Source organism: Hyperoodon ampullatus (genome assembly GCF_949752795.1).
Source record: "Hyperoodon ampullatus genome assembly, chromosome: 11".
Classification (NCBI taxonomy): Eukaryota; Metazoa; Chordata; class Mammalia; order Artiodactyla; family Ziphiidae; genus Hyperoodon; species Hyperoodon ampullatus.
Genome location: NC_136924.1, coordinates 60,975,588 through 60,988,628, shown reverse-complemented (window position 1 = coordinate 60,988,628; position 13,041 = coordinate 60,975,588). Strand labels below are relative to the sequence as shown.

General features: G+C 49.4%; 2 protein-coding genes across 12 annotated transcripts in view; both read left to right on the top strand.

Annotated features, from left to right (window-relative positions):
* R3HDM2 (R3H domain containing 2) overlaps positions 1–2,888 on the top strand; it is a gene marked incomplete at its 3' end in the record, with an annotated part of 154,599 nt that extends 151,711 nt beyond the window's left edge. For all 10 annotated transcript variants that reach the window (XM_079715075.1, XM_079715068.1, XM_079715072.1 and 7 more), the window contains 3 exons: positions 1,114–1,211; positions 1,562–1,646; positions 2,548–2,888. In XM_079715075.1, coding sequence (XP_079571201.1) covers positions 1,114–1,211; positions 1,562–1,646; positions 2,548–2,888 — 524 coding nt within the window. The remainder of the gene's footprint in view (positions 1–1,113; positions 1,212–1,561; positions 1,647–2,547) is intronic.
* A 3,901-nt stretch (positions 2,889–6,789) lies between these two features.
* STAC3 (SH3 and cysteine rich domain 3) lies at positions 6,790–12,073 on the top strand (the record flags this gene model as incomplete). Of its 2 annotated transcripts, none has more annotated exons than XM_079714661.1 (11): positions 6,790–6,849; positions 7,110–7,371; positions 7,615–7,712; positions 7,926–7,983; positions 8,865–8,962; positions 10,330–10,396; positions 10,579–10,628; positions 10,921–11,006; positions 11,191–11,242; positions 11,331–11,468; positions 11,647–12,073. In XM_079714661.1, 11 exons carry the CDS (start codon positions 6,790–6,792, stop codon positions 11,749–11,751), a joined length of 1,074 nt encoding a protein of 357 aa, XP_079570787.1. In that variant the 3' UTR covers positions 11,752–12,073. The 2 variants fall into 2 exon arrangements, with proteins under 2 accessions (XP_079570787.1, XP_079570786.1); XM_079714660.1 differs by having other exon boundaries at positions 7,926–7,998.
* Positions 12,074–13,041: the final 968 nt, after the last annotated feature.

The window sequence follows — 13,041 nt, the reverse complement described above, 5'->3', positions numbered from 1 at the left end:
AGCAACAGGCAGGGAAGCGGGGTGGCTGGTCATCCAACTCTGGCCCTGTTTAGGCCAAAGACACCTGCCCCTCTTTAGTGCTACCCATAGTTAATTTACTCTAGATCTCCATTAGATATTTAGTATTTACTTCCAAGTCCCTGGTGACTATGAGCCAGGGAAAAGAAGTTCACTGAACTTTCTAATGAATAACCAAGAGTTTAATCCATCAGTACTGAGTCTGAGGGTTGGGAATATGGGGTGGTGTCAGAAACGGTAGGTGTCAGAAACATTATGGTTTGAGAAGAGGGAATACTCTATTTGAGTTAAAAGACTTGGGTTCAAATTCTAGTTCTACAACTAACTAGCTTTGTGATGTTGAACTTAAAATGGAACCTCAGTTTCCTAATATATAAAATGAGGTTAATCACACATAAGATGGAAATAATCTTATCTGCTTTCTGCCGTGGCTATCAAAAGCAGTATAAAAATAAGATGAAAATATGGTTTAAAACTTCAAAGTGCTCTGAAATATAGTATTTATCACCAATAATAGGTAACACATGGTACTTAATATGTATCAAGCATTGCTATAAGTGCTTTACTTATAAGTACTTTACTTTATAGGTGCTATAAGTGTCTTATAGTCATTTAACCTCAGCAGTGCTAATGAGAGGAAAACATACCCAACATCCCATTTTCAGTAACAGAGCCAGGATTTGAACCTAGGCAGTCTGGCTGTAAGTCTGTGTTCTTGTCCACTGCACTGTATTGCCTCTCATGTGAGTCAGAAACTTAAGCCCTGGGTTTAAGGTGAGAAGAAACTATATGAGAAATATAAGACAGTCATAAGGGTCTGTAGGTTTCCTCCAGGGCCTTTTGTCTTCAATGGACAGAGCCCTTCTTCAAAGGTGAAGGAACCTAATAACCCCTTTGTCTGAGATACAGCTGAGAGCCGAGGGGTTTAGGAAGAGAGACAACTCTTAAATCAGTGACATGGGCACTCCTATCATAGCAAAAGTAGGAATAGTATGTATGCATTGTTGCTGTCCATCTCCAAAGCCCCATGAAGTCTCATAAAAGTCATACCATGTAGTTCAAACTCCCAGAAAACCATCTGCTCTTCCTCCCTAGGTGATGGTCACTACTCCCTCTTGGGCCAGCCATTACAGTACAATCTGTCCATCTGCCCTCCCTTGCTCCATGGCCAGTCAACTTACACGGTGCACCAGGTAAGGGTGTCTCCCACCAGCCTTAGGGCCATCAGAGTCCCCTTCTCATCCAGGCCCCTGCTTCTGAGCCATCTACCTCAACTAGCTGGGTGGACAAGAGAGACAACACAGAGAGAATGGACGAAGTGGGAAGAGCCTTTACCCCACTCCTATACTCATTCCTGTCACCCCTTCCCCAGTGCCAAGAGGGAGGGGCTCTTTGTTTCTCGGTGGCCACTCTCTGGCCAGTCTGACTGCCTGGTGGGATGGGGTCCTCAGGGTTGGGTACTGCTCCTTAATCTCTCAGACAGACTGGGATGTAAGGCAGTCACTATTTACCTGGAATGAGAGTTATCTTTCGAATGTTGAAGGGACAGAGTGGATTGAAGCATGGAAACCGGAGCAAGAGACAAGCACTCAAATCTGCCTCCACTGACCTGGGGACAACAGACGTTGGTGAGTGACAGGATGCTGAATCCCCAAAAGAAGGTGCTTACCCCTCCAGCCTTGCATTACCAGCCCAGGATGGTGAGAAAAGCCAGCTTAGGGTAGGCAGTCAAAAGAGGACCTTTTCATACTCAAGAGCAAGGAGAAGCTGGAGAAGTGAGGTGTCTCAGTCCTCCTTACCAAGCCATTCCAAGTCCTAGGGAAGATGAGGGTGAAAATTGGGAATAACACAATGATGGGGCTGGTTGAGCCTGCTATTAACAGACAATCTTGTGGAAGTGGTCCTGACCCTGATCTAGGATGTCTACCTTTGGTAGTTCTAGACCCAGTTTAGGAGAGGCTTGATAAGAGAATGTGGGGGAGTAACTCTCCTCCTGCAGGCCTTCCGCACTAGGCATAACAAGATCTCTTGGGGTTTCGCCTACTGAAGCAGTTTGCTAAACAAGGTAAGGAAGGGAAACTGACTTCCCTAGATGATAAGAAAGAGGAATCTACCTGGGCCAGCCTCTGGGAAGGGAATGGAACATATTTCAGACTGAGCTATTAACTTTGTGAAAGAACATAACCAAAAGCCACACTTCCTTCACAGTAATTGCACCCTGTGAGAGAACTGAGGTATAGGTTTGCAGATCTTAAATCTGGGATTCTGATTCCCAGTCTCCTCTTGCCTACATCTCTAGGCTAGGAGAAGAGGAAGGTTCCTTTGTGTCTCCTAGTTGCCCTGATCAGAGTCTGGATGATAGGGAGTTGGGTTGATTTGGGGAGGGAGGAAAGGGCTCAGTGAGAAAGGCTGGGCTTTTGAGGACATTGTATACAGACTTGGTCAGCTGGATACTCCTCTGCTGGGGTGCTGGCCAGTCCTTCCTACTCTATACCTCTTACAACCATGTCCTGTCTCCTCCCCTTCCAGTCCTGGGACGGGTGCTGGAGGTGACAGATCTCCCTGAGGGCATCACCCGTACCGAGGCGGACAAACTCTTCACTCAGCTTGCCATGTCCGGCGCCAAGATCCAGTGGCTCAAGGATGCTCAGGGGCTGCCTGGTGGGGGTGTGGGGGACAACGGTGGGACTGCTGAGAATGGCCGCCACTCGGACCTTGCTGCCTTGTACACCATCGTGGCTGTGTTCCCCAGCCCTCTGGCTGCCCAAAATGCCTCCCTTCGCCTCAACAACTCTGTGAGTCGCTTCAAACTTCGAGTGGCCAAAAAGAACTATGACCTGAGGATCCTGGAGCGAGCCAGCTCCCAATAAATGGAGGAGAAGAAGGGACCAGCATGGCAGGGGTGGGGCGGGGTAGAGGGGGTCAAGGGGTCCTGTCAGACCACAGACAGAGGCAGAAGGTGAGGTAAGGTCCACAGACAGACACTAAACTGGAGCCTAAGACAGTAGGGATGAAGATGGAAACAGAGACAGACACTCACACTGGCACTGAACTCTTTCTCACTCCCCTGCCAAGGGTCCCTCTTTTTCCCTGGTTGGCCCCATGTCTGCTTCCCTCTCTTTCCCATCCTCTTCTATGATTTTTTATCTCTTATCTCACCATGAAATTAATTCTTTCATATTTTTTGGTCAGGTAGAATTGGGAGGGTCCCACACTCCCATGTTCTCCTATTTCCTTACCATCCCAAGCTCCCTTTTCTTTTTTTGCCTTTATGAATATATTTATATGGAAAGAATTAAGCAAAATGAAATTGATTTCCCCTTTCTCCCACCCCATCTTATCTCCCCAGACCCCACAGAGTTAAAACTTGGGCCTCCCTCCACCCCCCAGAACACTTGTATATTGTTTGTTTGAGGTTTGTGCTGCAGTAACAGACACAGTATTTAATTGCACATACAGATGTTTGCTGGGTATATTCACTGTAAATTTTATTTAATCTGATTTTTTGTTTGTTGGGGGGTTCTTCGGGGGGGGTTGATTTTGTTTTTAAATATAAAAAAAAATCTGTCACTGGACATCAGTCCGTTTTCTGCTGCCACCCTGGTATGGGTGGGGTCGGAGGGATTTGATGCGGGCTGGGATGGCTTTCTCTGGCATATGCACACATATCTTCCTGACACTATTCCCTGCATCCTGTCCTACTCCTTACAAATAATTCTGGTAGATGGCTGGGTCTGTATGGGACTCTGCCACTAACTGTGGTTTATCAAGCACATCACTCTCAACTCTGGACCTCTGAGTTCTTACCAGTAAAATAAGAGACTTGGTCTGACTAGGCGACCTCTGAGGTTCCTTGCACCCTGTTAATTCTGTGATACTCACTTAGGGCCCTGGTAGCTAAGCCAGAGGAGTGTGAGTGACGTCCAAAACTGGGTCGAGATGCTTGCTTCATACCTGTCCGTCTCATATTCTGAAAACTCTTCAGGGATGGAGGACTTGGGCCTTTCATTAATCCCAAAGCCAGAGGATTGGGTTCTGCCTGGCAGGAACAGAACTGCATGTTTCTTACAATAAAAGCTACATCAATTGAACTTGCTGTGCCAAGATGTCATACTATCCAGGTGTGCTTAGCAGTCCCTGTCCTCTGCAGCTGAAGAAAGGTGAAGAGCAGAAGTCACTTGCCTGTAAGATAATAGAGCTTTCCTCTATCTTCCCAAAGCTAGCCCTGTTGTGCAGCCTGTCAGACGAGGGCCATTAAAGAGCCTGTTGACCCAGAACCATCCAGCAGCCCCTTTTCAATGTCACCCACCCCTTAAAGAAAGAAAAAAGAACAGAAGGTAGAAATGACATAGCACATTGCCCTGGAAATCCCTTGTGTCTGGGTAGCAATATCTCTCTAGCCAGCCTCCTCTGAAGCTTGTCTGGCCCAACCTCCAACATAATCCTTTACTTCTTACAGATACAAGGGATAAAGCAGCACGACATTATCACCTCCAAATTGCTCTGCTCTGAGATGAGAGTATCTCCTTTTTCAGCCATGTCACAGCTCAGACTAGGAAAAGGCTGCATCCCTGTAAGATAAGAATGCCAGATACCTCATTGACCCATCAGATCATATGCATCAGAGGAAAGAGATGGAATAAGGGAATCAGAATGATAAAGGAAACTTGAGGCTTGACCATCCTACCTCCAAGAGTCTGCAGTTCCCATGGGAAAGAGGACATTACTTACAGATGATAAAAACTCCATGTGGGGGCTTCCCTGGTGGCGCAGTGGTTGAGAGTCCGCCTGCCGATGCAGGGAACACGGGTTCGTGCCCCTGTCTGGGAGGATCCCACATGCCGCGGAGCGGCTGGGCCCGTGAGCCATGGCCGCTGAGCCTGCGCGTCCGGAGCCTGTGCTCCGCAATGGGAGAGGCCACAACAGTGAGAGACCCGCGTACCGCAAAAAAAAAAAACAAAAACAAAACGTGACAGCTATTGCGTTCTGTCCAATATTAACAAAACAATCTGTACGTGATCATTAGACCCTCACTCCCCCAGAACCCCTCAGATGGAAGTCCCAGCCTGGCTTTTTTTAATAGCTCTTAGAATTCCTTTCACCCTGCGGACAAGATTTTAGAGGAATAGGGGAAAGATATCTCTGGGGGCAGCTGGAGGGAACAAAGCAGTACTACGTGTTCTTCACTCCCTTACAGGATAGCAGCAAGGTACCCTTCTAACTACCCATGGATAAGAAAGCAATCTAGTTTGGCTGATAGGAGAGCTCTGAAAATTCAAATGTTCCTTTCTTCACCAGTTTCCAAGCCCTTTCTTTCCTAGATTGGAGGCTAGATCGATGCTTGAGGGTAAAAAAAACATGGCCTCAAGAAGATAGTGGCTGAGAAGTCGAAGGCTAGTTCCTAAAGTAGATCCAGGGAGGGTAGAATTGGAGAGATGTTTGGACCTTGGGAAAAGGATGGAGAAGCCTGTTTGTAATTCATCTTCACCTTTAGTCATTTAAAATGACCCACATGAAGGAATTCCCTGGCGGTCCTGTGGTTAGGACTCCGCGCTTTCACTGCTGAGGGCCCAGGTTCGATCCCTGGACGGGGAACTAAGATCCCACAAGCCACACACACACAGTGTGACCAAAAAAAAAAACATCACCCATATGAGTATGCGGCATGTCCCTTCCTGAATTTAGCCAGTTCTGACCTGCACACCATAGATGAAAAACCAGGCAACAGCAGCTCTGGGGGGATGGGAGGAGTTAGGGTCCAGCCCTCCCCGTGTCCAATTTCTCTGTGTCAGCTGTTGTCGCTCAGCTGTCCACTTTCCTCCAGCCCTGTCATTTCAGCTCTGACACCAAGGCGAGAGGCTAGGAGGTCTACAAACACCGTCTGGGTAGCTGGTGTGAGTACAGAGAATACTGGGGGGGCTTAGCCCCCAAGGAAGAAGACCGGCCCTCCCCCAGCACCACCGTCAAGATCCCAGGGGCTCCCTCTTTCCTCCACAGGCTGTGGACTGACTTAGGGAATTCCAAACGTAAGTTGCCTCTTCATCCTCTTTCCATTTCCAGGACTGCTCACCCAAGCTTCCCCAATCCATAGTCTATTCCGCTTCTTCATTTCTCTGCTTGTCTGTGAGTAGTTTGGGTTTTAGGAGTGAAATTAGTATTATTCTACTCCAGGACAAGAGTTAGGATTAGAGGGTGGGGTGAGGGTGGGATCAGGGGAATGGAGTAGTGAGGGAAGGAAAGGCTCGTATTACTCTGAAAACTTAAAATAGCTGAGGCCTGAGGCAGGCTGGGAACTAGGCACTGCGCCCCCAGGGCTCAAGAGGTAGAGGAGAACAAATGTCCCCAGCCCGTCCCTCCACGAATGCTTGTGGACACACACATTAAACCTCTTGAAAGGGGATCTGGGAAGGTGTGCGTCACATTTCTATTGCCCACAGATTCCCAAGAGAAATAAAGTACCTGTAGGAAAATCCCTAAACCACACAGCCTTGTATACTGTCTTGGGGCTGTAAACTCTGGGGTTGCCCCTCATGGTAGAAGGATGGCTATTGGTTTGAGGAACTGGTTGGGAAGGTCTTTAGTCTGTTGGGCTTTTCTCTGGACTTGCATGGAATCTTTCTGCTCATAAGCCCTATGGAAGGATCTCTGTTTAACCAAATTTCTCCCAAAGCCTCCCCTTCAAGGACCACCCCACTGCAAGGGACAGGAACATGGGAGGGAAGAATGGCAGTCAGGGATTAGATTTCACAGTGGGGTCCAACCTCTTGCAGGATGACAGAAAAGGAGGTGCTGGAGTCCTCCTCCTTCCCAGCAGAGACTCGGCAAAGTGGGGTGAGTCTGGGCTTCTGACCACTGGGTGGGGGGAGCTGGGAAATTGCTGCAGCCCTTGAAGAAAAGTGCTTGAATTGATCTCACTTGTATATGACTCATTTATTGTTAAAACGCTAGCTAGCACCCGCAGCCCCCGATACCCCCTAATCCTGGGGTGTGCCCCTTACCCCAGGCTAGAAAAATGTATAGTTAGCTTCAGCCTTACCTACTCTAGAAAGCAAGACAGTTCTTTTAACACTGGGTCTTCTTCACTCCCTCAGCTACAGCGGCTGAAGCAATTATTCAGGAAGGAGTCTACAGGGACAAAGGAAACGGAGCTTCCCCCAGAGCCCCAGGCCAATGGGGAAGCAGTGGGAGCTGGGGGTGGGCCCATCTACTACATCTATGAGGAAGAGGAGGAAGAAGAGGAGGAGGAGCCACCCCCAGAACCTCCTAAGCTTGTTAATGATAAGCCCCACAAATTCAAAGATCATTTCTTCAAGAAGCCCAAGTTCTGTGATGTCTGTGCCCGGATGATTGTGCGTGAGTCATGAAGGGAAGTGGAGAGTGTGATGTCGAAGGCAGGGGGTGGGGGAAGGGGTTTAGGAAAGGAGTATTTGTACATCAGACAGGCTGTGGTAAGATTTGGCTTTAAGAAAATACTATTACAGACTGAGAGTGTTGGGTCCCAGACAGAAAAAGGACCTAAGAGCTAGAGTAGCAGCAATGGTACAAAGGGGAAGGGAAGTCAGGAACCTCACCCAGATGTTCTCCCCATCTCCCAAGTCAACAACAAATTTGGGCTTCGCTGTAAGAACTGCAAAACTAACATCCACGAACACTGTCGGCCCTATGTGGAGATGCAGAGATGCTTCGGCAAGATCGTGAGTAGGCTCTGGGGAGCAAGAAAGTAGAAGGGAGGGGATGTGTTGCCAGCTACCTCCTTGCCAGTCCCTCCTCAAATCATCCCACCCATTTCCCTGCTTTTTTTTCCTCAAGCCATCTCTTACTCCAAGAAGGGGTGAATACTCATGGGAGAGATGGGTTCTGGGCCCTACCTTGTTATCTCTAATGCTTTCTCCCATCCAATCCTACAGCCCCCTGGTTTCCATCGGGCCTATAGCTCCCCTCTCTACAGCAACCAGCAGTACGCTTGTGTCAAAGATCTCTGTAAGTGCCCCATACGGGACCTGAGGGAATGGGCAAGCCTAGAGATGGTTTCAGCACCGTCTCCAGATTGGGAAGCCAAATTCTGAAACAGACTCTATTTCCCATGGTTTTCACTCAATCTAATATTTTAGCCATCTTGGATGCAGAGTCAGTATTCCCCTGTTTTATAGCAGAGGGAGATAAGATTTAGCACGGGCTTTGTACAGTAAGAAAGAGACAGAACCAAGACGGAAACCTTCATCTGCCTGACTTCAAACTCTGCTCTTCGTATGCAAAACCATTTCTAAGCATGAAGCAGACTGTCCTCATCCTTGTTAGAGCATAGTGCCAGACTCAGGACCAGACCAAGAGCTGTGGGCATCCTGGGCAGATTCATAATTTGGCAACTCTTAAAAGTGTATTTGTTGACAATTTGCTCAACATTTATTTGGAGGAGAGGCTGAACTCTGTGAGGAGCATGGATGGAGAAAGAAGAACCCACTGGTGGTAGTACCCCAGCTTGCACATGCCACTCAGCAGAACAAAAGCCAGCAGTTAAAGGACCACTCTCCTTAAAAGGAAAATAGTGATTCTGAGCATTCCCCAACTCCCAAGCAACTCATTAGCAGAGTTGTCTTTCCAACATCATATAATGCTCTGCCTGGAAGGAGTGCTGGTAAATATTTTTCTCCATCACAATTCCAGTGATGTCTTTAGAGCTCTTTATAAATTGATGACCCTAGGTATACCCAGCTGACACTTTCCTAATTCTAAACACACACGCACCTACTCAGTCGCATCTCTCCCTTACTTAGGAGGTCTCTCTTTCCTCTAAGCCTTTTTCTGCCTCCCCAGTAATGTCTCCTTTCTTTTCCCATTCCAACTAGCTGCTGCCAATCGCAATGACCCTGTGTTTGAAACCCTTCGCACTGGGGTGATCATGGCAAACAAGGAACGGAAGAAGGGACAGGCAGATAAAAAAAATGTGAGCACCCAGTTTTCCTACTGAGGCCTTCCAGAGACCCCATGGAGCAGGTCCTGTCTCCTCTCTGGAAAGCTGACAGAAGTAGGGATCCTCTTCCCCTAAAATTGCACATAACCCAACAGACAAATTTTTGCACGCAATTTTAAAAGGCCTCAGTTTAACAACTCCTGCCATAGCATGTGTTTACTCCAGGAACTCCCTTCTGAAATTGTCAGATAAACCACCATAACTAACTAAAGGCTAGGCCCCAGGGCCCTGGCATTGCCAGACAACAGAGGAAAAGCTATGCTTTTGGATTTGGAGAGGAGAGCTTGTCATGCCAACTAATCAGAGAATTCTAGAGCCCCCCCAAGCGTTCATGAAGATCTGGTCTGGTCTGACCCATTTATCCTGTAGATGAGGAAACTGAGGCACAAAGCTTGTGGCCAAGAGCACCTTCATTTCCTTTTGCAATAGGTTACTAGATTGGTAATACAATAGACATATTCAGTTCAGCAAGGAATTTGTTAGCATATCCTTATATCTTTCTGGACAACAAGGATGGACTAATGTGGATAATGGTTACAGTTAGATGGATTCCTAAAATTAATTGAATGACAGCACCCAAAGGATTCTGGTCCTTTAGGGAGTTTCCAACCAGAGGGAGATTTCTGATGCTTTATGACATGATTTAGTCCTTAGTCCTCACCTATGGACATTTTTCTCACTGATACAAATGAAGATATAAATGATATATCCCATTAAGTTTGTGGGAAACCTAGGAGGGAAAACTCATACACTGAATAATATATTCAAAAATATTACAGACTAGAAGAAAGACCAAGAACTAATCATTCAAAATTGTGTAAGGAAAAATATCTAACTGTTCTTGGATCAAAAAAAGAAAACCAACTGCACAAAAACAGAACTAGAGATCTGGCCTCAAAGTAGTTGATATGGAAGTTGGGTGCAAATTAGGGATTTCTTGGAGTGAGCTATGACTTATAAGGCACTATCAATGTGATCTGACTGCTTCCAGAAAGGCTAGCCCACTCGGGTTCTTTTCTCTTAAGGGAATTCTAAAAATTGTGCTGCCCATTTTTCTCTTACACGCTGTAGTATTTTTAAGGGAAGACACTATAGTAAAGGACATGGATTTTGCAAGGTCGTGAGCTTCCTGTCAACTACATTCAAGCACAATGTGGGTGGTCACCTGCCATGTTGTTTCAGAGAAAGTCCCTGCATTAGGCAGGTGGTTGACTAGATACTTCTTCCAAGTCTCCTTCCAACACTGAGATCCTATTCTCTAGTTCTCTGGCCAGACTTGAGAGCCAGGGGAAGCATGAGTTTCCAAGACAGCATCTTCCTAACTCTAGTGCCCTCTCCAGTCTCTAGCAGCCATGATGGAAGAGGAGCCAGAGTCTGCCAGACCACAGGAAGGCAAACCCCAGGATGGTGAGTAACACCCACCTCCATCCATAGACATGGAGGAGGGTCAGGGCTCAGTTGTGGCACAGGAGATGGAGGGCCCAAGAGCATGCCAGGTTTGGAGGTAAGAGGCCCTGGAACAGAAAGGTAAGGGATTGAGGGCTACACTCCAGAAGCCAGAGACAATTTGTCGGTGTTTCCCATTCCAGGAAACTCTGAAGGGGATAAGAAAGCTGAAAAGAAGACACCTGATGACAAAGTGAGAATATTTTCTCCCTACGGGGACCCCAGTCCTCTCCCCAACCCAGGTCTGACACCACTCACGCCACTCACGGCCTCAGCAGAAGCTCACACTGATTCCATGGGTTCCAATCATTAACCTGTCTTCTCCACCACCTCACACATACACACAGCCAACACATTCCTCTTAGTTCAGGGACATGAAAGAGAGGTGGAATGTAGTGTGTCTAGAAAATACCCCTGGCCTTGCCTCCTGCCCCTCAGTCTGGGACAGAGGTGCCCTGAGACTCATCACCCCCTTTCACCCCCAGCACAAGCAGCCTGGCTTCCAGCAGTCTCATTACTTTGTGGCTCTCTATCGATTCAAAGCCCTGGAGAAGGACGATCTGGATTTCCCGTGAGAGGCCTTAGGATTGGGGTGGCAGTGTACTGGGAGTGGAGAGGGGAGAGCCCAGCTCCCTATGGGAAAGGAAAAGGGGGGACTCAGGCATGGAGCCTATTTGGGGCTGGACCTGGGCACAGCCAAGGGACTGAATGTATAAGGCCCCTAAATCTCAGAGGCCCCTTCCTTCCTCTCCCAGGCCTGGAGAGAAGATCACAGTCATTGATGACTCCAATGAGGAGTGGTGGCGGGTAAGAGAAATGTCTGAGACTCGGGTGGGACATGGGTTGAGTTTAGAACCAGAGATTGTGGATTAATTCCCCCTACCATCTCCTTTAGGGGAAAATAGGGGAGAAGGTCGGATTTTTCCCTCCAAACTTCATCATTCGGGTCCGGTCTGGAGAGCGTGTGCACCGCGTAACGAGATCCTTCGTGGGGAACCGCGAGATAGGGCAGATCACTCTCAAGAAGGACCAGGTAGCTCTCGTGCCCCAACTCAACCCCAGGCCCAGAGGCTTCTCTGCAAACTACACTCCTTGCAGATCTTAACCCATTAATGGGGCTAGATTGGGCCTCCATAACTCTGGACTCCCTTGCTCAGCTCTTCTACTGTTTTCTCTTGACTCCTCTCCTCCCTCGTCCCTTAATCCTTTAGATTGTGGTGCAGAAAGGAGATGAAGCCGGTGGCTACGTCAAGGTCTACACCGGCCGCAAGGTGGGGCTGTTTCCCACCGACTTCCTGGAGGAGATTGAGGCGTGAAGACGCCTGCTGGCGGGAGATAACCAAACCCCATTCTGGGCAGGCCCAGTGGAGGTTGGGGAGAAAAGGGGCGAAAGCAGCTATACTGCCGGGTGGGGGAGATGGGAAGGCCCGCCGGAACGTGACGGTGCTTCCGGGAAGGGACTGGTTCCCGTCCCCCTCCCCCGCCGAGGCCGTCGGATACTTGGTGCCGGGAGCAGCCTCACTCACAACCCCTCAGGTCCAGCCTTTGAGATCTGGAAAAAGAACGCGTCTCCACTAGGGAGACGGGAGGGGGGATTGAGGCGAACCATCGAATGTTGCCAATTTATTAAAGTTTTGACAAAAGTTAGAAAAGTTTACTGTTTAACTGGGGGCTGAGGGGAGAGGGAGGAGAGAGGGCCTAGGAAGGCGTGGCGAATCTTCCCCAGCTCTCCCCTCACTACCATCAGGTAATCCGAGACCCACCTGGGCCGAGGCTGGTGCGAGGTGGGGAGACAGATGCGTCCGCCAGGCAAGGCCTCTGTCGTCAATGAAGAAAGGGGAGCTGGACTGGGGTCACGGCCCTCGCGCCCCTGCTGCTGGGAGCAGGATCGGGTAGCAGGGTAGGTCCCACTATCTCTTAGTGATTTCGCCGTGGGCAGCCCCTTGCATTTCCGAACCTGGCTCAGTTCCGAGCTAGGCCGCCAGGGGGCGATGCAAGATCTCGGTTGAAGTGCGAGGGACGGGGGTGGGGGGCGGGGGGGAGAGGAGAGAACCGGAGACACCAAGCCCGAGACCCTGGTCCTGGAAGGGGGTGGGGTGCGTGCCGTCTCCATGGCAACACTTCCTCAAGTCCTCCGGGAACTGAGCGAGCGAGACCGGGGGGGGGGGCCTGACCCCTCCCGCGCGGCCCCCGCCCCAGCCCTTTGCGACAGGTACCAAGTGAGAGGGCGCGGGGCAGACAGCTAAGCAGCTCAAGCGGAGACCCCCTCCCAGCGGTGCGCCGTATGTAAATGATATTTGCATATGCAAATATGCAAATGTACCAGCCCAGGTCGCGGTGGCAGGTGGCAGGGAGCGGGAAGGTGTAGGAAAGGGAGCTGAAGGAGACGAGGAGTTTAGGGACCTGGGAGCGGACCTGTGAGCGGCAACCTGGGGTGGCCGCTGGAATGGGGCTGGCTGAGGGTCTTGAGCTAGATGGCGGGTGGGGGAGGGTCAGCCTGGCCAGTCAAGAGATCCTCTCTCTTCTCTTCTAACGGTTGTCAGCCAGGCCTGAGGTTGGCACCACCTAGCAAGGTTGGCAGCGGGAGCCCGGGCACCATCTGCTGC